We start from the raw sequence: 25,801 nt of genomic DNA, 5'->3' as shown, positions 1-25,801 counted from the left end.
CTAACCCTCAAGAAGTCAAGCATAAAAATTACCTAATGTACTATGGAAAGTTAATAGACATATTCTCTGCAAACTTTGGATGATAAGGTCAACTATAATCTGGGAATGTTCTCTGTGGTAACTTTCTTCATGCTGTGGGAAGAATTCTGCCTATTCCACTACTAGTGATGTTCTTCAGCGAAGGGAGTACATTGAATAAAGCCATTATGCCTCACATAATGAGTCATGAATGTAAAATAATCCCTCCTAACTAATATTACAGTCCTTTTAATCTCTTGCTTGGCGTTTTCCCAGAAGTTAATAATTTTACTGTACAGTACATTTTACAGATTTCTTTTGAAAGTGACACAATGAAGCAAGTGTTAACATAACCAAGCCTATTACCTTTATATGTTAAAACAGTATTTTATAAGGTTGTATCCAGGGAATAAAGATGTATGCACTATTTACTTTATAGATACCAGCCACTATGGATCTTTGAAGAAGTTTGCCAGTGATAACATAAACTAATACTAAAAAGTATATTATCACAATCAACTTTTTTCGGCAAGAACCAATACTTAAAGATATCTATCTTCCATCTTGAGCCAATACAGAAACTGTCTCATACTTTCAGATGCCTAAGAACAGCAAGGTAGTTAAAAGAGAGTTGGATGATGATGTTGTGGATTCTGTTAAGGATCTTCTATCCAATGAAGATTCATGTGATGAAAGCTTTAAGAAGAGTGAGCTGATGGTCGGGGATGAGTTGGACAAAGACAGAGACATTGAGGATGGATCTGATATTGATGATGAAAGACCAGCCTGGAACAGCAAACTACAGTATATTCTTGCACAAGTTGGTTTTTCCGTTGGCTTGGGAAATGTGTGGAGATTCCCATACTTATGTCAGAAAAATGGAGGAGGTAAGAAATAAATCTGGTTTTATGTGTTTAAAGGCGTTTTGTCATTAGAAAAAAAAAATCAAGACTTACCTATTCCTCCCCCATCAGTCTTCTTACCACATCTTCTCCTCGCTGATCTTCTCCTGGCTCCTCTAGTCCCCCGGGTCACCTCACCTCCAGCCGGCCAGATCCTCTTCTTCCTGGGACGTAACGTACATTCTCAGCATTCTGCTTCCTGCAGGTCAGTGTACGCTACGTCACTAGTGGAGAAGAAGGGGGAGAAGATCCAATAAGAAGACTGCCTGGGGAGGATTTTTTTTTCTAATGACACACTGGATATGTCTAAACAGTACAACTGATCATTGTAAGTGAGAAAAGAAAAGAACAGAATGCAACATGCAGAGAATAATCATGCTTTGCCAAATTATTTTTCATGTCACACATGACAGTGACAGGCACGATAAAGTAAAAACAAATCTGGTTTTGAATAAAGTGTATCTATTACTGTGAATTCTTTCATTTTATTCTATAGTATTGCTATTTTGGGCTTATTTCAGACTATCTGTAGAGAGAACCCAATATCCATTTTTAATGGGGATAGCTCTTAGCTATTTGACAAAAAAAAGCTATCCTTTGTATTTTACCATCTGGAATCTCTTTAAGTATTTTGGTAAAAAAAGTAATGGATAACAGATTTCCCGAATGTCAATCAGAAGAGATGTATTTCTCTAGTAGACATTTCCAACCTGTTAATTCTGAGATCTTCAGAACTTTGCTTACACATTAAAGAGGTCTGCAATTTGCGTTTTGATAGCTCCATATCAAGTAAGGTTAAATTATGGGGAGAAAAAGCTACTATGCGATGAAAATGTCTCTCGCTTTTGTTTTAATGGCCTGTAAGGTTTAGGGGCTATTTTGACCTCTAGATCTGTAGACGCACAAATTAGATCAACTTGTCTCTCAGTCTTGGTCCAACTATATAAAGTTTAGATTTATGATGCTAAAGATAAATTATATATATGGTTTTACTTAAAAAGTTGACCATGTTTTTGAAATAATATTGCCTATTTTGCACTGGACTTGGGTTTATATCTGAACAGTTTTTTTCATGTAAGACAATAAAAGAAGTAAAAAGAAAAAATGGATTAATGCACAGGGGTGATTTTATCTACATTGCCAAGATCCCTCAAATTTGTATTGTATATTTTTCCTAGGTGCATATCTGGTGCCATATTTAATACTCCTTCTAGTTATTGGAATTCCACTTTTCTTCCTGGAGCTTTCTGTGGGACAGAGAATACGTAGAGGAAGTATTGGTGTTTGGAATTACATTAGCCCTAAAATGGGTGGGATTGGATTTGCAAGTTGTATTGTAAGTATTCATGTCTGTTCCAACTTTGTGTAGTTTCAACTCATGCAAATTTTAATTCTGACAGTTAACAGAAGCATGAAATAATGGTATAAAAGAAATTTAACAACACAAATACAGGATCCAGTTAGTCAGAGTGTATGTAAAACTGATTAAAGAGGCATATGCTTCAGATGCTAGGGGAGACAAGCACTCTACCTTAAAGGGGTTGTCTTGCGGCAGCAAGTGAGGTTAAGCACTTCTGTATGGCCATATTAATGCACTTTGTAATGTATATCGTGCATTAAATATGAGCCATACAGAAGTTATTCACTTACCTGCTCCGTTGCTAGCGTCCCCGTCGCCATGGCTCCGTCTAATTCTGATGTCTTCTGGCGTTTTTAGACGCGCTTGCGCAGTCCGGTCTTCTGCCTGGTGAATGGGGCCGCTCGTGCCGGAGAGCTGCTCACCGCGTCGTCATCGTAGCTCCGCCCTGTCACGTGTGCCGATTCCAGCCAATCAGGAGGCTGGAATCGGCAATGGAACGCAAGGAAGGAGAAGAAAATCCACGGTGCACCATGGGAGAAGACCCGCGGTGCACCGTGGGACAAGACCAGCGGCGCCATCTTTAAAAGAAGAATAGAAGAAGCTGCAGAACGCTGATGCAGGTAAGCACAATGTGCTTTTTAAAAACTAACCTATGCTTTCTTTTTAACAGGGCAGAATGCGGGGGTAAGTGAAAAAAATTTTTTTCGCTTTAGCCGCGAGACAACCCCTTTAAGAATGGATTAAATGCCAAGGAAAGGGCAAATGTGTTTGCTGTTTTTCTACGATAAAAATTTGGAAAAGATAGTGATACAAATGAAAATCCAACCAAAATAATCAAAGTTCCAAGGCCTTACAATTATTATCCACCATTGATATCAAACCCGGATATCTTACAATATCTTTTTCAATCTAAAAATACTTCTGAGGAATAATTCAGTTCCATATTTTCCCCAAGGAAAAACTTGAAAGCCTAAATGTAAAGAAGTAAAAAGAAAATTCTGAGGCGAGAAAGCAGTAAAAAAAAAAAAAATAAGAAGCAAAAAGCATAAAAGCAAACAAACAATAAAAATTGGAATTGTCATGTTCGTAATGACCAAGTAAAAAAGTTAGTACATAATTTAGGCTGTACAGTGCACACCCCCCAAAAAAACATGGACAAAATAGCTATTTTAGCACTTTGCGGTCAATAAAAATGGAAAGAAAGTGATCAAAAACTCATATGAATCACCAAATGGTACCATTAAAAAGTGCTCATCCTGCAAAAGCAAACAATCAGACAGCACCTTTGACAATGTTAAAAATGTTAAGGGTCTTTGAATGCAATGATATATATATATAAAAAAGAACAACTTAAAAAAAAATGTGAAAAAGTTGCAAATTATTAAAAAACTATATATATATATTTGGTATTAACTTAATTCTACTGATCTGAAAAATTTATTTTACATAATATTTATACTGCATGATGTGCATCATAAAAATAAAGAAAAAGCAAGAATGACAGTTTTCGTTGATCTTGCCTCTAGAAAAAAATGGAATAAAACGTGGTCAAATATTATTTGTTCCCAAAATTAAGATAAATGAAGACAAGAATTCATCCTGCAAAAATAAGCCCTCATAGATATGTCGATAGAAAACAAAAAATGTGATAACTCGTGCAATTTCATGAAATAAAAGCCAATATTAAAACAAAAAAAATCATAAACTTGGTATCACCGGAATCGTGCTGACTAGAGATGAGCGAGCACCCAAATGCTCAGGTCCGCATTATTCGAGTCGAGCATTTCGTAAAATTCGAGAGCTCTACTCAAGTAACGAACCCCATTGGCTACAATGGGAGACTCGAGCATTTTTGTATGTGGGACGCCGGGTGCCGAGCTTTTTTTTTTCTAGGTTCGTCTCTCTCTCTCCCCCCTGCCTGCCTGCCAGACAAAAAATTTGCAATTGACGCACACTGCGTCGCAGCGGGGAGGGGCCAAAACAGGCACATCACAGCGGGGAGGAGCCAAAAACTGGGGCGGGGTCGAACACGATTTGATGCTCGTTCGAGTAACGAGCACCATCGACTACGCTAATACTCGAACGAGCATCAAGCTCGGCAGAGTATGTTCGCTCAACTCTAGTGCTGACCCAGGGAATAAGGCTATCAGATTATGTTTTCTGCAGACCAAACGCTATAAAAGTAAAATAAAAATACAATGGTGGAATTTCTTTTCTTTCCCAATCATTAGCGCCCCCCCCCAAAAAAAAATTAAGAAAAGCTATATAATACATTATTTGTACTCAAAAATGATGCCATTAAAAAATACAACTTGTAGACAGAAAACAAGCCCTCGTGTGGCTATGTCTGCTGAAGAATGAAAGTTAATTCTAGGAATGTGATGACGAAAAAAGCTGAAAAATTGGTTATCATTAATTTGGGTTTTCTGATTAAAAAATGCATTGGTGGCTGTGGGTGGATGAATTATATGTATAAAAAATAAAAACAATACTTCTCCACTGCCATGCTTCTTCCACACCGCCGCTCCCATCCTCCGGCCCTCTGTTTACTTTTGCAGTTAAGTGGTTGTTTACTCACATGAAAGCTGCAGCCAATAGGGGATGCCAATACAGATGACGTCAGTGACGTCATATAAACTTCCTGGGCTTCTACATTAGAAGCCCATATGACAGGTTTACGAGATGTCACTGGGCCAGAAGACCTGGTGATGTTATGGGTGAATGCCGAGGTGCCGAACCACCACGGTGAGTACATTACACCACTTCCAAAAAAGTTTGGACGCTATATAAATCAATATAAAGGTAAAAAGAATGGAATAATTTAGAAATTTCACATAACCATATTTTATTCACAGTAGAACATAGAAAAGGTACCAGAAGGTGAAAGGAAAACATTTTTCCATTTCATTAAAAAAATTAACTCATTTAGATATTGATGCCAGCGACGTATCTTAAAAAAGTTGGGACAGGGTTATGTCTAGCATTGTTTAGAATCTCCTATTTTTTACAACAGTCTATAAACATCTGGGAAGTGATGAGACTAGAGATGAGCGAGCATACTCACTAAGGCAAACTACTCGAGCGAGTAGTGCCTTATGCGAGTACCTGCCCGCTCGTCTCTAAAGATTCGGGTGCCGGAGGGGGAGAGCGGTGAGTTGCGGGAGTGAGCAGGGAGGAGCGGTGCGGGAGAGAGTCAGAGAGAGATTTCCCCCCCCCCCCCCCCGTTCCTCCCTGCTCACCCCCGTCGCTCCCCGCCACCCGCCGACACCCGAATCTTTAGAGACGAGCGGGCAGGTACTCGCATAAGGCACTACTCGCTTGAGTAGTTTGCCTTAGCAGGTACGCTCACTCATCTCTAGATGAGACCAATTGCTGGAGTTTTGGGAGAGAAATGTCATTCCATTTTAATTTGATAATGTGCCAAATGTTTTCTATTGGTGAAAGCGGTCAGTTCATCCCTCGGACTCTTCGTCTGCAAAGTCATGCTATTGTGATAGATGCAGTATGTGGTTTAGCTTTGTCTTGCTGAAAGCTCAGCATTGACAGTGTCTTTCAAGATATGTAAGCTGCCCATGCCATAGGCAGTAATGCAAGCCCATACCATCAGAGATGCAGGCTATTGAACTGGCTGCTAATAACAAGCTGGATGGCCTCTCTCCTCTTGAGTCCGCAGGACACGGCGTCTGTAGTTTCCAAAAAAGAATTTCAAATTTTGATTGATTTGACAACAGAACAGTTTTCCATTTTGCTTTGGTCCATTTTAAATGTGCTTTGGCCCAGAGAAAACATCAGTGTATCTTGATATAGGGCTTCTTTTCTGCATGACCCAGCTTAAACTTGCATTTGTCGATTACACTGTGTTCATAGAAAATGTTTTCTGGAAGTATTCTTCATGCAGAGATTTGCATTACAGAATCATGACTGTTTTTAATGCAGTGAGGACTGGGGGCCAATAGATCTTGGACATCCAACATTGACTGTCAGCCATTAACTCTATTCTACTATGCTGCTCTACCTAAACCACCCACAAATGTAGACAGAAAGAAAAAGATGTAACCAGGCGTAAATCACTTGACTGGATTTTGACCAGTTCTGGCTAATCAGGAATCGGGAGTGTTCCTTGACCCTGAGTCCTCAGCAATCTAAAAGATGTCCCCAACATCCTACCACAGCGCTGTCTCTCTTTACCGCAGACCTCACACCCAGGGTGGCAGTGTGGCTGTAATCCTTGAATCCCCCTGGAGCAGTTCCTCCACATCTCTTGACAATTTCTGATTCTCAGTTTAGTGGTGTTCTCGGCTTTCTGTCCTGGCTGCTTTCCTGCTAGCCTCCTATTCTCCTGTGTTACACAGCACCTGCTCGCTTTGCTGGTTCCTGCGCTCTCCCTGTGGCACAGCAAGAAAATTTTTTTATCAGCCAGTCAGCAGACAATCTGTGCATATCCTTCTGGTTATGCTCAGTTTTTATTAATAAGAATTTGGTGCACAATTTGGCGCAAATTTCATCATATCTGTGTCCATTGCCAAGACGACCATTTAAACCTCTAGGGAAGCCCCTTACATAATTGATCTCCTTATAGTGTGTCCATGTCTCCCCAATGTCCCATTTCAGCATGGGGTGCCCCTTTTGTTGTATGGATCCCCTGTCTGAGATTTTGCCAAAGACATGATCTGCATTGGTGTGTATATACAGTACCGTCATCTTTGTGATGCCACACCACATTTCTCTTGCCAAAACGGAGTGATTACACCACCAACATGAAGTGCTTATTTATCAAGCTGCCAGGTAACGGTTCCCCCTGAAGAACCAGAATATATTATACTTCTATATTTCAACAATGGCATATTTATTAAGACATACCATAGATTTTTTGATTAATTTCTATTTTAATCAAATATCGTAAAATATATTTGGATACTTCTAATTTATATTTTACTCACTGTCATATCCAACAACTTGAGGATCAACACGTATACTATGGATCCAAGCCAGAAACTAGCACAAATAAATGGCATATGATTGCAGGTTACATGGCATTAGTCATGAGTCGTACACTTTTATATTAGTCACATAGTGTATATCAGCGTAAATATAGTATTTTGCAGTGTGTGGGTGATAGAGGATCAGTGTTGTACAATGGCCTATACAAGAACACACTGTTATCTATATTATATAGTTTTTTGCTATACTGCATGGATATTTATAAACCTTACAGTATTTACAGGGCAATCTAAACTAATCCTTTAGTGTGGCAAATTCAAACGCCTTATCTAGCTATAAAGAATGGCTACAAAGAACATCTCTTTGGAGAACAAGTCCTGTTTTGCATTATACGGACAACCTGCTGATTTGAATGAGGTTCAAGGAAAAATAATTTTATCCCACCTTGGTTGGTTTCTGCTCCCTGTTCCTCTCAGCAGGTGTATTCTGCAAGACTTAATCAGACAGCGGTTTCCTTGGCTTCCTTATACAGGTAAAATTCAGAGTCGGGATGTTGCTTGCATTTTAAATTTCCTGCTTTATTAATAAAATGTGCATCTCACAGATATGGAGAACGTGTTTTGGTTTTTGTAAAATCTTCTTCACCTCTACATTACATTCTAAAAAACTTCCTTAAAAACGAAATCTTTAATTAATTAAAAACAAATGTGAGATTAACCCCTAATTAGTATACAACAATGAATGCCTTTCCTCCTTTTCTATCTTAGGCTGCATTCCCACGAACGTATATCGGCTCGGTTTTCACGCCGAGCCCATATACGTGGTCCTCATCTGCAGGGGGAGGGAGGATGGAAGAGCCAGGAGCAGGAACTGAGCTCCCGCCCCCTCTCTGCCTCCTCTCCGCCCCTCTGCACTATTTGCAATGGGGAGAGGCAGAACAGGGGTGGGGCTAATTCTCGGGACTTAGCCCCACCCTCACCCCGCCTCCTTTCATTGCAAATAGTGCAGAGGGGCGGAGAGGAGGCAGAGAGGGGGAGGGAGCTCAGTTCCTGCTCCTGGCTCTTCCATCCTGCTCCCCCTGCAGATGAGCACCACGTATATCGGCTCGGCGTGAAAACCGAGCCGATATACGTTCGTGTGAATGCAGCCTTACTAGCAGGAACCGACGTTTATTCACAGCCGTTTGTATTTCCCCCGATCCTTATTCATAGCAAATCTTAGTCGTATCATAACATGATAGAGAAGTGATTAAACATCAATTTTGTTTTTAATAAATTATTTATCTATTTTGATACATTATTAAGGTGGCTTACCTTCATCCGCCGTTATAGAAGACAACCTATAAAATGTTGCTATTAATCCTCACCACTAGAGATGAACGAACCTACTCGGCCACGCCCCTTTTTCGCCCGAGCGCCGCGATTTTCGAGTACTTCCGTACTCAGGCGAAAAGATTCGGGGGGCGCCGTGAGTGAGTGGGGGGTTGCAGCGGGGAGTGGGGGGGAGAGGGAGAGAGAGAGGGCTCCCCCCTGTTCCCCGCTGCTACCCCCCGCTCCGCCACGCCTCCCCCGCCCCCCGGCGCCCTCCGAATCTTTTCACCTGAGTACGGAAGTACTCGAAAATCGCGGTGCTCGATCGAATACTCGAAACGAGTATATTCGCTCATCTCTACTCACCACCTGTTCAGTCCTTATGCATATTATATTATAACACAATATAAAATTGCCCATAAATATTAAACTCTGTTTTGAGCAAATAGATTAATTAAATTACTCTTTGGACTAATAAGATGTTTGATTTTTATCTATTGTTCTAATAGTATAAATTATCTCACAGTATAGGGTAAACTTTGTGATCAATAAATATAGAATAAATCAGATCTTTAATTCCTCCCTTTGGGAAACCTTGTATCAAGTGTCAGTATCCAATATGCTTCTCTCTTGAGCACTTGTAAATAAATGTCGGCTCTTGCTTGTAAGATAAAATCTGAAACTGAAATCCATTGCAATTGAAACATCTAATTAATGAATATTTATAGAATTAATGTTTGTTTAATAATGTTACTAAACTAGACATAATTAATACTTTTGTGTATGGTAAATGATATAATTGATGTAATATGGGATTGTAACATATATAGTGTGCCTTGAACATCGGGGCTTGCGGGAAGCAACGAGAGGAAAGGCATTTATTGTTGTATACTAATTAGGGGTTAATCTCACATTTGTTTTTCATTAATTAATTAATTAATTAAAGATTTAGTTTTTAAGGAAGGTTGTTAGAATGTAATGTAGAGGTGAACAAGGTTTTACAAAAACCGAAACACGTTCTCCATATCTGTGAGATGCGCATTTTATTACTAAAGCTGGAAATTTAAAACGCAAGCAGCATGCCGACTCTGAATTTTACCTGATTTGAATGAGAACTGTGTAATTGTTACGTCAGAGCAGGGTGGGAAACACCTCGTCTGGATTGGACGTAAAATGTTGTCCTTAAAGAACAGATATACACACAGTATACTAAAGTGAAAAACACAAGATACCTGTAATGAAACTAAAAAGCGGGGGAACAGAAAATCTGCCTGTAACTTACTAGTGTGATGAGTCCCTACCTAAAAGCAGAGCACTCGCCCTGATAAGGGCAACCCTACATCAGGAACCTGAGGCAACCCTGACTCTCCCAAGTTGGAAACAGGGATAATGTTTTCTACAATAAATACATGCGGTATAGATGTTAAATAGAGATGAGCGAACGTACTCATTTCGAGTAATTACTCGATCGAGCATTGCTATTTTCGAGTACCTGGCTACTCGGGTGCAAAGATTCGGGGGGTGCCGGGGAGCGGGGGATGGCGTGGTGGAGCGAGGGGTAGCAGTGGGGAGCAGGGGGGAGCTCTCTCTCTCTAACTCCCCCCCCACTCCCCTCTGCAACCCCCCGCTCACCCACGGCGCCCCCCGAATCTTTTCACCCGAGTAGAGAAGTACTCAAAAATCGCGGTGCTCGAGTGAAAAAGGGGCGTGGCCGAGTACGTTTGCTCATCTCTAATGTTAAACAAACATGCAATAAACCAGATGAAATATCTATGTAGGTATAGTAATAAGTCAGGAAACAGATATTACAATACCCCAAATATCCTTAAAACCAAACAGTCTTATTTGACAGTAGAACAGGACAGAAGATGCCAACTTGACTAGAGGCACCTGAAGTATAACTGGTATACTCATTGAGGAGGAGCCAGAATAAATGTCTACAGAAATGTACTGATTGGTTAGCTGGAACACATACCTCCCAGCCCAGCAATTTATCCAAAGACAGGCAGAGAAGTGTTAATGTCAGTGTCCAATGCAGCAATGACATTAAGCTGGCGTGTGGATCGGGTGGGCTGGGGCTGACGCTGTGACATCACCGTGGTCCCAATCTGATGTGGCCGGTGAGCTGTGGCAGTAATGTTTCATTTACTCTGTGGTGGATCTACAGGAAATTTGAACAAATACTGTCAGGTTTCTCCAGATTACACCTTGTCAGGGTCCCAACAGGGTGTCACACCAGCACTTTGTGATCAGTTAAGTAACACCTTACATGCTGCCATCAATAGCGATCATAGCATGTAGCCGGGTAAAAAAGGAGAGGGCTCCATCTGTCATCCAAAAATGTAATGGGTTGTGGAAGGTGGCAATGAAAATACAATTATTTTTTTCTTATAAAAAGGCATTTGTTGTGCTAAATATCTGAAGAGCAGTCACAGTGTAGAGGGATAAGCCCTATTCTCATTTGTACAAGGAAAGACTAGAAGCAATGGGATAAAACTGAAAGGGAGGAGACACAAATTAGATATTAGAAAAAACTCTCTGACAGTGAGGGTGATCAATGAGTGGAACAGGTTACCATGGGAGGTGGTGAGTTCTCCTTCAATGGAAGTGTTCAAACAAAGGCTGGACAGATATCTGTCTGGGATGATTTAGTAAATCCTGCACTAAGCAGGGGGTTGGACCAGATGACCCTGGAGGTTCCTTCCAACTCTACCATTCTATGATTTTATAAGAGCTGTAGTACCAACAACTGAGTGCAAATGTAACGGTGGTCTTATTACTTGTCACCCAGCTTTCTAGGAGCCCTGTTTGCCTCAATGCCATGTTTGACTAGTTATAGCAATGTATGTGGTATACATGCTTGCATAACTCTGCAGTTGGCATTAAGGATCCTGGAAAAGCTGAGTGATAATGTAATGATTCCATTAGTTGTCACCAACCTTATCAGGAGCCCTGCATGACATGTCTCATAATGGTGATGTATGGTGTATACATTTGTACAAAACTAGGCACAAATGTATACTTTACACAGGCAGCCCTTTCTCTACCTCCTCCTGCTATGTAGCTGGCAGATGTGAGAGCGTCTGTACCTACAGTTGATTGATGAGGCAGTGGGAGCAGCAGTTCCCTCTCACTAATCAGCTGTTGTATGGGCGCTGCTATGGAGCTGGACCTATCCTGAAGATAGGTCATCAATAGTTGATCATATGCAGGTTATATTAGTTTGTAGGGTTTTTCCACTGAAACTGAGATGGTCACAGAGAAAAATTGGTTTCAGAGAATTAAATGAATATTTCTATATTAATGAAAACTGCTTCGCTTTCCAATGGAGATGGGTTTATGGAACACTTCATTTCCAGAAAGCTGTCAAGTGGAGAGGATGTTATCTGGCATCCCCCATTCTATAAGTATTTCCAGGGGCGTAACTATAAAGGGTGCAGGGGATGCAGTTGCACCTGGGCCCAGGAGCCTTAGGGGGCCCATAAGGCCTCTCTTCTCCATATAGGGAGCCCAGTACTATGAATAAAGCATTATAGTTGGGGGCCCTGTTACAGGTTTTGCATTGGGGCCCAGAAGCTTCAAGTTATGTCTCTGTGCAGCATGGTTTAGGTATGGGTACGGGTACAGATACAGATAGAGGGGGGGGGGGGGGGGGGCTAGCTCATGTTTTCATCAGGGCCCCTGAGCCTTTAGTTACGCCCCTGAGTATTTCATACTTTGTTGTGGGGTACCACTGATACATAGAATATAAACCATAGTGTATAACGTTTTTTGATTTGAAGGCTACTTAGACAGATGATACTATATTAAAAGGGACCACAATAAAATCAATTAAACATTGAAGTTTGATGGCACAAAAAGACCACATGGTTCAACTATATATGCTGCAAACTTCAAACTTATTTTGTGTTCTATTAGATCAATTTTTTTCATAAAAAGTATAGTATGGCACTACATGTCCTGTACAGCCCTTTACCGGGGCCTGGATGAGCTGCTCCTTTGGACACCAGGTGAGGCTGGCTTTATATTTCTTTCCTGGCATACTGTGTGTTCCGTACAGGACCCTGAAGAAGCTCCTGTCCTCTACATAGAAAATGTTTTCCAGCTTCCAGCAGCTGTTTATGACTTTTATATGTAAGGACTTGTTTTATCTCTGTTAGTTAGGAGTTTACTTTTCTTCAATCTTCATTTTGTATTACTCCTTGTTCACATTTTGGGGACTTTGGAACCATTTACCAGTTTTCCATAAAGTTATGCCCTACATACAGTATTCTAAACATACTACAGTCCTCCCGGGACCGGTTAACACTGTATGTTGTATTTATTCTGACTGCTGCTTTGTTGTAGGCTGCATAGAACAGCTTTACAATTCACATATTGTGCATCTATGGTAATACAATTAGTCATCAAAACTTTGGAACGTTTTCATTATCATTACTTGTTGTTCCCATATGTTTGCACTCATACAATTGTTTTATTTTACAGGTCTGCTTGTTTGTGGCTCTGTACTACAATGTCATCATTGGATGGAGTCTGTTTTATTTCTCACAGTCCTTCCAGCATCCTCTGCCTTGGGATCAATGCCCTTTGGTGAAAAATGCTTCTTATACCTGTGAGCTTTTATCATATTCTTTATTTATTTGGATTAGAAAAATTCATGAAATAGAAAGTTGAACAAGTGAAGACATTTTAGTATAAAATAAACTGCTAGAAAACTTGTAAAGTTCTTCTCAATAGCCATTGTGCCAGAGACTTGTTCAAGCTGTTACAAAGCGTATCTTGTACAGTGATCACTTCCAAATATAATGTTTGTGTTTGTTCCAGGCAGAGGCGTAACTTGAAGCTCCCGGGCCCCGATGCAAAACTTGTAACAGGGCCCCCAACTATAATGCTTTACTCATAGTACTGGGTTCCCTATATGGAGAAGAGAGGCCTTATGGGCCCCCTAAAGCTCCTGGGCCAGGGTGCAACTGCATCCCCTGCATCCTCTATAGTTACGCCCCTGGTTCCAGGATCTCCTTTAAGGCTTCTTCAGACGACTGTGATTTTGTCCCAATTTGCGGCCGTGACTGTCATGGCCGCAAAACAGGACAAAGCAAAACCATTAATTTTAATGGTTTTGTTTTCATTAGCAGGATTGTCGCTAGTTAATACTACGTGCGAGAAAGATAAGGCAGGAGCTATCTTCCAGCTCTTTTTTTTTCCAGCTCGCGCGCTATAAGAGTTTTAAAAGTCAAAAAACAAAACACTGGTGCATGCGCTAATTGGCTCCTTAGTGGCCAACGTTTTAGCGCATGCACCCGTCTATTTAAGCCCTTAGTTGCACAATTCATTACATGAATATTCACTTACATTAACTGTATAAGTGCAAACAGTAAAGTCCACCATTAAACAACATTTTAGGTTTAGGTCTTTAAGTTTGTGCTGATTAAAGTATCTGTGAAGGTAAGAGTGCTATTTTTTGTTACAGAGCTCAACATCTTCTTCTCTTCACAGTTTTGTCCATTTACAAAATTCCAATTGCCTTTAGACACTACAAGGGGAAACTTAGTCAAGTACTGCATACAGATCAAAGGGGTTGTGCCAAGAACACAACAATTGTTCATATGCCCTATTAGAGCATGTGGATGCCATAAAGCAGGATGTCCTGTTCGAGACTCCTCTCTATGATCCGGAATGGAGAGAAGCTCTGTAAGAAGATTTCCTGCTGTGGCAGACTTTGTATCATTCCTGTTTAACAGGATGGTCAAATACCCCCCCCCCCCCTCCGTATCTGCTGCTGTGGGAGAAATGTCTGACGGGCTGCAGCTGTAGCCAAGTGTGCTGAGATTGGTATCCAGGGTGATCAGTTGTTTGTAACGGGTGCCACATTGTGAAAGGGGTGGTCTCTGATGAGACAACCCCTTTAATGATAAAGTTCAAGGAGCTTTATAAGTCTGTGTGCAAAACGCTACCCCCAGTGGCAGAATGTTAACACATCTGTGACAGTTGGAGCTCTGTATCAGAAAAATGGTACTCCAATCCCTAGATATATTATAAAATTAATCGTTTTTTTTTTTTTTTTTTTTTTAAACGGCCTTAAACTCTGCACTAAATGGTGTTTCTAGGGGTGTAGAGAGTGGAGTTGCACCTGGGCCCTGGAGTTTTAAAGGCCTATAAGGTTTCTCTTCCCTGTATGAGGAGACCAGTACTACTAATGAAACACTAAATTTAGGGGACCCTGTTACAGATTTTGCATTCGATCGCATCAGCTCAAATTTGCGCCTTTGCTTATTACTAAGCTCTTACTCACGACCTGAAGGTTACAGGTTTCATTTTCGGCTTGGTTCAGGTAGCCGGCTCAAGGTTGACTCAGCCTGCCATCCTCCCGAGGTCGGTAAAATAAGTACCCAGCTTGCTGGAGAGTAAAAGAAGACTGGGGAAGGCAATGGCAAACCACCCTGCAAAAACAGTCTGCCAAGAAAACGTCACGATGTAACGTCACTAGAGATGAGCGAGCACCCAATTGCTCGGGTCTGCGTTATTCGAGTTGAGCTTTTCGTAAAATTCGAGAGCTCTACTTGAGTAACGAACCCCATTGACTGCAATGGGAGACTCGAGCATTTTTGTATGTGGGACGCTGTGTCCTGAGTTTTTTTTTCCCCTTGGTTCGTGTTTTCTCTCTCTCTCTCTGGGGCGTGGTCGAACACGGCAGGATGCTCGTTCGAGTAACGAGCACCATCGAGTACGCTAATACTCGAACGAGCATCAAGCTCGGCAGAGTACGTTCGCTCAACTCTAAACGTCACCCTAGCAGTCAGTCATGACTCGGTGCTTGCACCAGGGGACTTTACCTTTTACCTTATTATGTTATGTCCTCTAAGAAGAATGGTATAATTTATATTACAGTTGTATTCTGTTTCAGATATTGAACCTGAATGTGAAAAAAGTTCTGCAACAACATATTACTGGTACAGAGAAGCATTAAATATTTCCGACTCAATCTCAGAAGGTGGAGGGCTGAACTGGAAAATGACTCTCTGCTTACTAGCTGCATGGATTATGGTGTGTCTTGCTATGATCAAAGGCATTCAGTCTTCAGGCAAAGTGAGTCTATATGAACATTCCATCAACTTCCTCCACGAGGTTTATAAGTCCATAAAAAGGGGCAGGGAAATTATTCTAATGCTACAGTATTATAATTATCTTCTGATTTGTATATACCATTACAATAAAACATCATAAAACATGTAGCAATTTGTGAATTATATAACTTTTATACAATCCGTGTAAAATATGCACATATAAAGAATATTCTTCTAACCTCCATTTTTCGGGTTTTACGTTAATATCACAATTGCCTAGACTGTGACTAGACTAGATACAATTGTAGCAACCCATCAGCAGTTAGAAGTACACGGTTAGAAATCCGCATCTGTTGCAGGTTCTCATTTGAACATGACATGCATACGGATAAGCCCTATTCAATTTCTATCAGACTCCATGTTGAAAATGAAGCTGCCGATTGTTTTTCTTGACAATGCGGATTTAAAATCCGTCCCATAGTTTATTCCAATTATACTCAATGGGATGCAAAAAAAGGACATGGATTTCTTTTCTTCTGCGGTTTGTTACATGTAGTGCATAAACGCTGTCTGCCTTCACAGACTTTCTACAATGGACCAAACCAAAACATATAGTGATCTCAGAAATGGCAATCCTGTAAAGAAAGCTTAGGACAGGAATGATGCGGCCTAATGTATTCTGTATTTGTGATCCCCAGGTCATGTATTTCAGTTCTCTTTTTCCATATGTGGTTCTTACATGTTTTCTTGTCCGAGCTTTGCTCTTAAATGGCTCAGTTGATGGCATCCGACACATGTTTACTCCAAAGGTAAGAGTTTATAACTAGGTAATTATCATCACTTGTTCTCTTTCCTTTTTGTAATCTTTTTGACATATATTTCTCGAAAGTGATAATAGGAAATGACTGTTCAGAAAAAGACATCAAGTTTTATTAAACTCCCAAATGGCAGATTTGACATTCACAAGTCTGAGATGGTTTTCAAGTGGCAAGAACTGCCCATTGGGCTGGAGCTTAAAGCCAACACAGTGTAGCCATGTGATATCCTAATCTAATAGAAGTCAATATGGGTCATGCTGCAACTTGCAAGTAACTGCAATAGCAAGCTGCAGATCACAAGAAAAATCCAACTTTACACGATTTTTTACAATCTATGGGTCGCAATCTCAGATACTTGCGAGCTGCAACATGACCTGCATTGAGTTTTACGAGATTAGAATACATTTTTTGATTGATTTAATTCTTCTGAACTTGTTCTATATTAAGTGCGGTGTACTTTTTGGTTTTCTGTTGATTTAATCAATTCAGTCATTAAAAATGCAAACACTGTAGCACATACCTAGCAGCCAGTATTGGTATAGAATGGGCAGGGTCCAAACTTTAAATATATTCTGGGGGCCCCTGTACAACTACATACAAATACTACCCGATCCCTGTTCATAAATGTCTCGCAGCTGCATTCTCTATATATTTCAGTAGGAAGGTAGCTGTGTATGTATGCTGCTCAGTCTCCACTGAAGTATATGGAGAATGCAGCAGGCAGGAATTAGTAGACAAACATTTACCCAACATGTGTAGATCCTGGGGGGGGGAGGCTAGGCGACCGTCCTAGCTCATGACCTACTGGGGGGATTCACCTGTTTCCCTGTGGGCCAGTCCGAGCCTTCTAGGAGGAGAGGTTATCTGCATATTTATAGCCAAATGTGCCCTGTACCTTCCTCTCATTGCCTTGGCAGTGGAGACCCTGGCTGGTTTGATAAGGCAATTACCCAATATAGTTGGATTGCAGTATGGAGAAACTGAGGAACCACTATAGAGGAACTATAGAGAATGCAGGGGATGGGGTTGAACCTGGGCCCAGGACCCTTACGGGGCCCATAAGGCCCATAAGGCCTCTCTTCTCCATACAGGGAGCCCAGTAATACGAATAAAGCATTACAGTTGGGGGCCCTATTACAGGTTTTGCATTGGGGGACAGGAGCTTCACGTTACGCCTCTGTGAGGAACGTATTTCATTTTGTGCAGATTATTTGGCAAGATGTCGGGTCTCACTAATAGAGATGAGCGAGCGTACTCGGATAAGCACTACTCGCTCGAGTAATTGGCTTTATTCGAGTATCGCTGTGCTCGGGGCTAAAGATTCGGGTGCCGCTGCGGCTGACAGGTGAGTCGCAGCGGGGAGCAGGGGAGAGCGGGCGGGAGAGAAGGAGAGAAAGATCTTACCTCCGTTCCTCCCCGCTCTCCCCTGCAGCTCCCTGCTCCGTGCCGGCACCCGAATCTTTAGCCCCGAGCACAGCGATACTCGGATAAAGCCAATTACTCGAGCGAGTAGTGCTTATCCGAGTACGCTCGCTCATCTCTACTCACTAATAATTGGGGGAAATCTGCAATTCTTCCTTTAGATCCTTTGCTGATAGAACATATGCAATTACAAAGAGTGAGGGATCATTCACATCGGGATTTTTTGATTGGTCCCGCTGAGCCAATGAGAGGCAGCAGTCACTCACCCATTCATAAATTCATGAATGGGTATGTGAGTGAGATCTGCCTCTGATTGGTCAGGCTGTGACCAGTCAGAGGCAGCTCATTCAGCAGGCGGGGATTTTAAATCCCCGGCTGCTGAATACTACTCACAGCTGTTCAGAGCAGTTCAGGAGGACTGCCACCGGACGCGCTGAACTCCGTCTGCCAGGACCAGGTGAGTATATATATATATATATTTTTTTTACACATTTCTGTATGAATTGCAGGGAAGGGCTTATATATTTAAGCCCTTCCCGACAATTCATCCCGCGGTCGCCGGCATTCCATTGCTTTCAATGGAGCCGGCTGTATTGCCGGCTCCATTGAATTCAATGGGCTAACATCGTTCTGCCGGGACAAGGTGAGTATATATTTTTTTTATTTTTACACATTTCTGGATGAATTGCAGGGAATAAGCCCTTCCCGACAATTCATCCCGCGATCGCCGGCAGCCCATTGCTTTCAATGGAGCCGGCTGTATTGCCGGCTCCATTGAATTCAATGGGCTAACATCGTTCTTCTCTGCCACAGCTGTTACAGCTGTGGCAGAGGAGAACGATCTTTATGCTGACAGTGCGGGGGGGGGGGGGGTCTCACTCTTGCCACTATTGTGGCTTAATATTGGGACCTGGGAACTTGAGATGCAGCCAAACATGTAGCCCCTCGCCTGCCCTATCCGTTTCTGTGTCGTTCCCATCACTTTCTTGAATTTCCCAGGTTTTCACAAATGAAAACCTTAGCGAGCATCGGCGATATACAAAAATGCTCGAGTCGCCCATTGACTTCAATGGGGTTCGTTACTCAAAACGAACTCTCGAGCATCACTGAAAGTTCGACTCGAGTAACGAGCACCCGAGCATTTTGGTGCTCGCTCATCTCTATTCAACACCCTTTGGTGGATTTTCTTGGGTGTTCTGGAGCTACGAAGGGTGTAATATCTTATTTATATAGACAGATGCTTTCTAACTATTTGCAGTGGCTCCCAATAAAATGTAAAAGAAAATTGGGAAAATGATTTAGGCCATATTAGTGAAGATAAATGGGCCACAGTGTTGCGTTTGATTCCAGCGATATCTCTATCTAAAAAGTCAACGAGCATTGCAGTTGTATTTAGTGCAAAGAGTTTATCGTATTTCATTAAAGTTGTTTAACATGGATATTAGATTAAACCCAGGCCGTCCAAGGTGTAGCACGATGGTGCAGATCTAATGCATATGGTCTGGGATTATGTAATATTGCCTGAATTTTGGAATGGGGTACTAGAGATAATGAAAAATATATATGTTATTGATATTGGTCTTAATCTCAGAACTCGCATATTGAGTATAGTGAATGGGCTTGATGGGCATAAATTTTGGGGGATTCAAAGAGCATTGTATCAGGTGTGGAAGCTGAAGACTACCTTTTTTATGCAGCCGGCACCCCCTCCCTCCCTTCCTCTGACTGTTGAAGATTTTGTCACAAAGATAAGAGAGGCTATATCCTTGGAAAGGGGAGTATATAAAATAAGAGGCTATTTGACTAAGTTTGAGGAAATTCATGGAAGATGGTCTGATATATATATATATATATATATATATATGTGTGTGTATACATATATATATATATATATATATATAAAATATATATATATATAATAGTTCATATTGAGGGCTGGTTGCATTGAGGCATTGTATAAAAGTTGATGGAATTTGAAAGAGGTGAGGGAGAGAAGGAGAAGAGTTTTTTTCTTTCTTTTCTTTTTGTATATGTTGAAATATTTTTTTGGGGTGGCTTGGTGAGGTTATGATTTGTTTAAATATAGTTATGATTGATTGTATTGTCTGGGTGGGCTAATGTTATGTTCTATGTTTATTATGCTGATGCATGTATAGATGTGTAGAAATTTAGGGGTAATTGTATTCAAAAATATAACTTCAAGAAAAAGGATCTGACTTAAATATGTCTTAAGATGTGGAGTCACTTTTTACACCAGACACCTACAGGAATGAGATCACACAAGAATTTGCAACTTTTAGTCACAATTCTTGAATCTCTCTTAACAACTCATTCCACTTAAAGCCCCCCCCCCCTCCTCTTCATTTTGGAAAAGTCGAGTGAGAAACGTAGAACAGTAAACAGTCACAAAATTTTGGAGCAGATCCAATATTATAGCATGCAAAACATGCTTTTAAGCAAATAATTTATGTTAGACAACCCCTTTAGGCCAAGCTCACACGGGTGCACCACATTCCACATGCGGGAGGCCCGCAGCGAATTCTGGCTGTGAGCTCGGCCAGTGACCCTGCATACCTGAATAACCTGTATTGCACATGACTGAAGGTCCCTTTACATGGAACGAATGTCAGGCAAACGATGCCCAACACTTGTCTCTGTGTCTCCACGCTCCCGTGCTCCTGCACGGGAGCTAGCAGAACAGGCTGGTTCACGGAGCGGCCAGCAGGGGGACGGCTGCTCCCCCGCCCCTCTCCATTCACATAACATAACACAGCGGCCGTTCAATACTGAACGGCGGCTGTTTAAACTGCACGATGAGCTGATCATCCATCGTTTATGCTGCATAAAAGATCAGCAATGAAGCTCATTGTTCAGTTTAAACAGCGGCTGTTCAGTAGTGAACGGCCGCTGTGTTATGTGGATGAAGGGGGGCGGGGGAGCAAGAGAAGAGAAATCTCCTGCACTGCCCCACCCCCTGCTGGCCGCTCCGTGAACCAGCCTGCTCTGCTAGCTCCCATGCACGAGCACAGGAGCGAGGAAACATAGGGACAAGTGTCTGGCATCGTTTGCCAGACATTCGTCCTGTGTAAATGGTGCTTGACGCGGCTCGCTGTTCATGCACAGCACAGGGTTTTTTTCCAATGTTTATATTTCCCACACCATCGCTAAGCGATGATGGGTAACCCATGGCCTATACTCAAACACATATGGACTGCGGATCGGACGGCCTCCATTGACTTCAATGGAGACCTTCCGTATCAAAATAGAGCATGCTGCGATTTCTTTTTTTTTCTTAACAGCTCGCAGAATATGCAATTCGTATTCATGAACGTGAGCAAAAAAGTGAAAGTATGTGCCTTTGAATGGCTGTGTTTCGGTGTGGATCGTCCATGCGGATGGTGGTCGTGAATTCTGCAATCCGCCCGTGTGACCTCGGACTTCGGCTAGTTTCACATGGGTGATGGCAATATCAGGCCATAATTCAGGGCCCAATATTACACTTTACACCATGTGAAAGCCCCATGGATGCAAGGTGTTTTCATGTGAAAACAGCTTCATATCCTGTGGGGAATCCCGTCATCCTTGCTGGCGAGAAACCCATATACAATGGCATGTATCATAATTCTTCCTCTCATACAAAGAAATGAATTAATATTTTGTAAACAACTGAATGTATTTTAACATTAACAAGTCCCATACACACCTGGCGAAAAAAAACGCTGCGAATTTCGCAGTGAAAACATATCGGTAGTGGGTAGGAACCCTGAAACAACTAAAATAAAAAGCAAAAAATTCTTTAAAGGAGTTTTCCGGGCAAAGCTTTTGATGACCTATCTTCAGGATAGGTCAATAATAGTTTATTTTTGAGGACCCGCTGCTTGTGATCCCCACAATGAGCTGATCACAGCGGGACGGAAGTGCGTCATAAGGAACGGGAACTGAAGCTGGCTATTAAACTTCCAGCACTTCCGCCTCCAACACAGGGACAGACACTGAAGTTTAATAGCCGCTTCAGCTCCCATTGATTTCAATAGTAGTGAAGCCAGCTAGGGCACTTCCCCATGATGCATTTGTGGCCCACTGCAATCATCTCATAATACAACCTGTCAGTTCAGCGGCCGGGCAATCATGTGATTGCCAGGGATCCTGACCGGCAGGTCCCCAGCAATTAACTATTAATGACCTATCTTGAGGATAGGTCATCATTAGAGATGAGCGAGTATACTCGGTAAAAGCAATTGCTCGAGCGAGCATTGCCTTTATCGAGTACCTGCCCACTCTAGACTGAGGGTTTGGGTGCCGGCGCGGGGGAGCGGTGAGTAGCGGCAGTCAGCAGGAGGGAGCGGGGGGAGAGAGGGAGAGAGAGATCTCCCCGCCGTTCCTCCCCGCTCTCCCCCGCAGCTCCCTGCCCGCCGCTGGCACCCGAACCTTCAGTCTCGAGCGGGCAGGTACTCGCTAAGGGCAATGCTCGCTCGAGCAATTGCCTTTAGCGAGTATACTCGCTCATCTCTAGTCATCATCAATAGTTTTTGCCTAGAAAACCCTTTTAATAATGCAGAGGATAAATAACTTTGCAAGATTATGTAGCCATCTCAGTGGCAGTTAAAACGTACCTGTCATTTCATTAAAGGTGTTGTCTCGTGAAAGCAAGTGGGGTTAAGTACTTCTGTATGGCCATATTAATGCACTTTGTAATATACATCGTGCATTAAATATGAGCCATACAGAAGTTATTCACTTACCTGCTCCGTTGCTGGCGTCCCCGTCTCCATGGCTCCGTCTAATTTCGGTGTCTTCTTGCTTTTTTAGACGCGCTTGCGCAGATGGGTCTTTTCCCTTCGGCTCCGTTCGGCAGCAGCGGCGTTTTGGCTCCGCCCCCTTGTACGCGTCATCACGTAGCTCCGCCCCTGTCACATGTGCCGATTCCAGCCTCCTGATTGGCTGGAATCGGCACATGTGACGGGGCGGAGCTACGCGATGACGCATACAAGGGGGCGGAGCCAAAACGCCGCTGCTGGTGAGCCGAGCCGAAGGGAGAAGACCCATCTGCGCAAGCGCGTCTAAAAAAGCAAGAAGACACCGAAATTAGACGGAGCCATGGAGACGGGGACGCCAGCAACGGAGCAGGTAAGTGAATAACTTCTGTATGGCCGCCTGCACACGGCCGGAAATCCCGCCGCGGGATTTCCCGCGGGATTTCCGCCGCTGAAAGTCTGCATAGGAGTGCATTACAATACGCACTCCTATGCAGACGGCCGCGGTTTGGCCGCGCGAAATCTTGCACGGCAAACAAACCGCGGCATGTCCTATTTTTCTGCAGGGCACGCACTCACCCGGCCGCCGGCTCCGGTCTGCGCATGCGCCGGCTGCGCGGCAGCCGGCACATGAAAGAGCTGGGGCCGCCAGGTGCGGGAGAGTACGCGCTCGTCCCTGCAGCCTCTCGGGTCGGGTCCCGCGGCAAGAATTCTCGCTGCCGGATCCGACCCGCTCGTGTGCAGGCGGCCTATGGCTCATATTTAATGCACGATGTATATTACAAAGTGCATTAATATGGCCATACAGAAGTACTTAACCCCACTTGCTTTCGCGAGACAACCCCTTTAAATATTGAAATAAATACGTGGGCTTGTAGCTCTCAGGTTGTGTAATAAGGTGATTTGGGGCGCAAACCTTATTTTTCTGAATAGTAGCCCAGAGCTGCTGCACTGCAATAATCCATTCACACATTTTCAGTGAATGGTAACCCCGCCTAAGAGGTCTGCCAGTACTATACATTCTGCCACTGCCTCTCCCTTAGTTGCCTCCTGCATTGACCAATGGGAGTGCGGCCCTGATCTGAGACCCCTCCGCACTGAATGGAGAGAACAAGCAGACTGATATGGAAGACAGTCCCTCACTTCCTGTCATCTGTCTGTTACTAGAGACAGGCATCACTTGACAACAGGTAGTGGATAGCATATTAGAAGGAAGACCTCTAGTATACGGCACTTTGGAATGATTTTTCAGGCTGAAATGATTAGTTTTGGTAAATTATCACATTGCCTATCATAGTAACATAACTGCTGAAATGACATTGACCATTTAACGCAGTCTTTCTTAGTAATGTGTTTTCTCATTTCAGATAGAAATAATGCTAGAGCCTAAGGTCTGGAGAGAAGCAGCAACACAAGTGTTCTTTGCTCTGGGTTTAGGATTTGGAGGAGTTATTGCTTTTTCAAGCTACAATAAGCGAGACAACAATTGCCACTTTGATGCCGTCTTGGTGTCATTTATCAACTTCTTTACATCGGTTTTGGCAACATTGGTCGTATTTGCTGTGTTAGGCTTCAAAGCGAACATTGTGAATGAGGGCTGCATCTCTGAGTAAGATTGCAAGTTCTTTCATCTATTCATTATAAAATGTAACATCGGCATATTAAAAAAAATCTTCTTTGATACCTTAATTATTGTAGGAATGCAGCGAAGATTGTGAGACTTCTGCAAGCAGGCAATCTGAGCCACAGTGTTATCCCGCATCATGTAAACGTCTCCAGTATCACAGCGCAGGACTACCAGTTGGTCTATGATATTATTAAAAAAGTTAAAGAAGAAGAATTTGATGGGCTGGGGTTGGCAGCTTGCCAGATAGAAGATGAACTTAATAAGGTAAACCTTTACCCCAGCAATTTTTAATGTGTATATACCTGTGTTTTTTTTGTTTCCTAGTCAAAAAAGCATACCTCCAGCGAAATCTAAAACTGTTAATGCCTATGTGCAATATTTTTATGAGGCCTGTCCTTCAAAGCTTATCAGTTTGTGCCACAAACTTCTTCTTGTTCCTAATTAACTAATAGAAAGTTATTATCATGGTCTTCCGACAGTGGAACTACAGCCCCTTAACCCCTTCAGTTTAGGTAGTCTTCAGCACATTTCAATTCTGATTAGGAGATTTTCCGGGCGTGCCACTAAAGGGGTTAATGGGCACTATTTCTACAAACCACAAATGTGATTATTCCCAGCAAGAGAAGCCATGTAATCTTGTAGATATGAGACCTTTTAATGGCTAACAAAAATACATGATGTTATAGCGAGCTTGCAAACCTCTCGGGTTCTTCTTCAGGATGAAATGGAATAGATCCGAAGAGGCAACAATATTTATACTCACTTATGACACACATGCTTATGACAAGGAACAGACATAAGTATGTATGTCATAAGTGTGTATTAATATGCATGCCTCTTCAGATCTATTCCATTTCAACCTGAAGAAGAGCCTGAGAGGTTCGCAAGCTCGCTATAACATCATGTATTTTTGTTAGCCATTAAAAGGTATCATATCTACAAGATTACTTGGTTTCTCTTGCTGGGAACAATCACATTTGACTCTACTGGCTAACACGGTACTAAACCTTTCTTTTCATTATACAAACCCATAAGCTCACATTACACATGTCACTTCTCCCTCCCCTCTCCTTGTTAGTATACTCAATCACACTGCTTGAATCAGGTTCCATGTAATTTAGCTAGTTTCACTAGCTAAGAAAATCTCTTAATGAACACACAGCTTTTAACTCCTTGTTTAGGTAATATATGCAAGTTATATTAGGCACCAAATTTACACAGAAAGGTCTACATCATAAGACTTTTAGAAGATTTAACCCCTTAAGGACCGCCCCATGTCTTTTTTTTCATTTTTTCCTCCCCCCTTTTAAAAAATCAGAACTCTTTTATTTATCCATCGACATAGACGTCTGAGGGCTTGTTTTTTTGCAGGAAGAGTTGTATTTTTTAATGGTACTATATAATGTACAATTTAATGTACTGAAAAAGTAATAAAAAAATCTTAGTGGAGTGAAATAGAAAAAAACCTAAATTCCGCCATCTTTGGGTGCGTCTTTTTTCTATGGTGTACACGCTGCAACAAAAATGAACTGATATCTTTACTCTCTGGGTCAGTGCGATACTAATTTTTATCGTTTTTTGTTTT

General features: G+C 42.1%; 1 protein-coding gene across 1 annotated transcript in view; it reads left to right on the top strand.

Annotated features, from left to right (window-relative positions):
- SLC6A15 (solute carrier family 6 member 15) overlaps positions 1–25,801 on the top strand; it is a 52,369-nt gene that overhangs the window by 14,191 nt on the left and 12,377 nt on the right. The window contains exons 2-8 of the mRNA XM_066589859.1: positions 458–905; positions 2,099–2,256; positions 13,017–13,143; positions 15,436–15,617; positions 16,294–16,404; positions 23,957–24,198; positions 24,288–24,480. Coding sequence (XP_066445956.1) covers positions 617–905; positions 2,099–2,256; positions 13,017–13,143; positions 15,436–15,617; positions 16,294–16,404; positions 23,957–24,198; positions 24,288–24,480 — 1,302 coding nt within the window. The 5' untranslated portion in view covers positions 458–616. The remainder of the gene's footprint in view (positions 1–457; positions 906–2,098; positions 2,257–13,016; positions 13,144–15,435; positions 15,618–16,293; positions 16,405–23,956; positions 24,199–24,287; positions 24,481–25,801) is intronic.

This window comes from Eleutherodactylus coqui, chromosome 2 (genome assembly GCF_035609145.1).
Source record: "Eleutherodactylus coqui strain aEleCoq1 chromosome 2, aEleCoq1.hap1, whole genome shotgun sequence".
NCBI lineage: Eukaryota > Metazoa > Chordata > Amphibia > Anura > Eleutherodactylidae > Eleutherodactylus > Eleutherodactylus coqui.
This window is presented reverse-complemented; position numbering and strand designations above follow the sequence as displayed.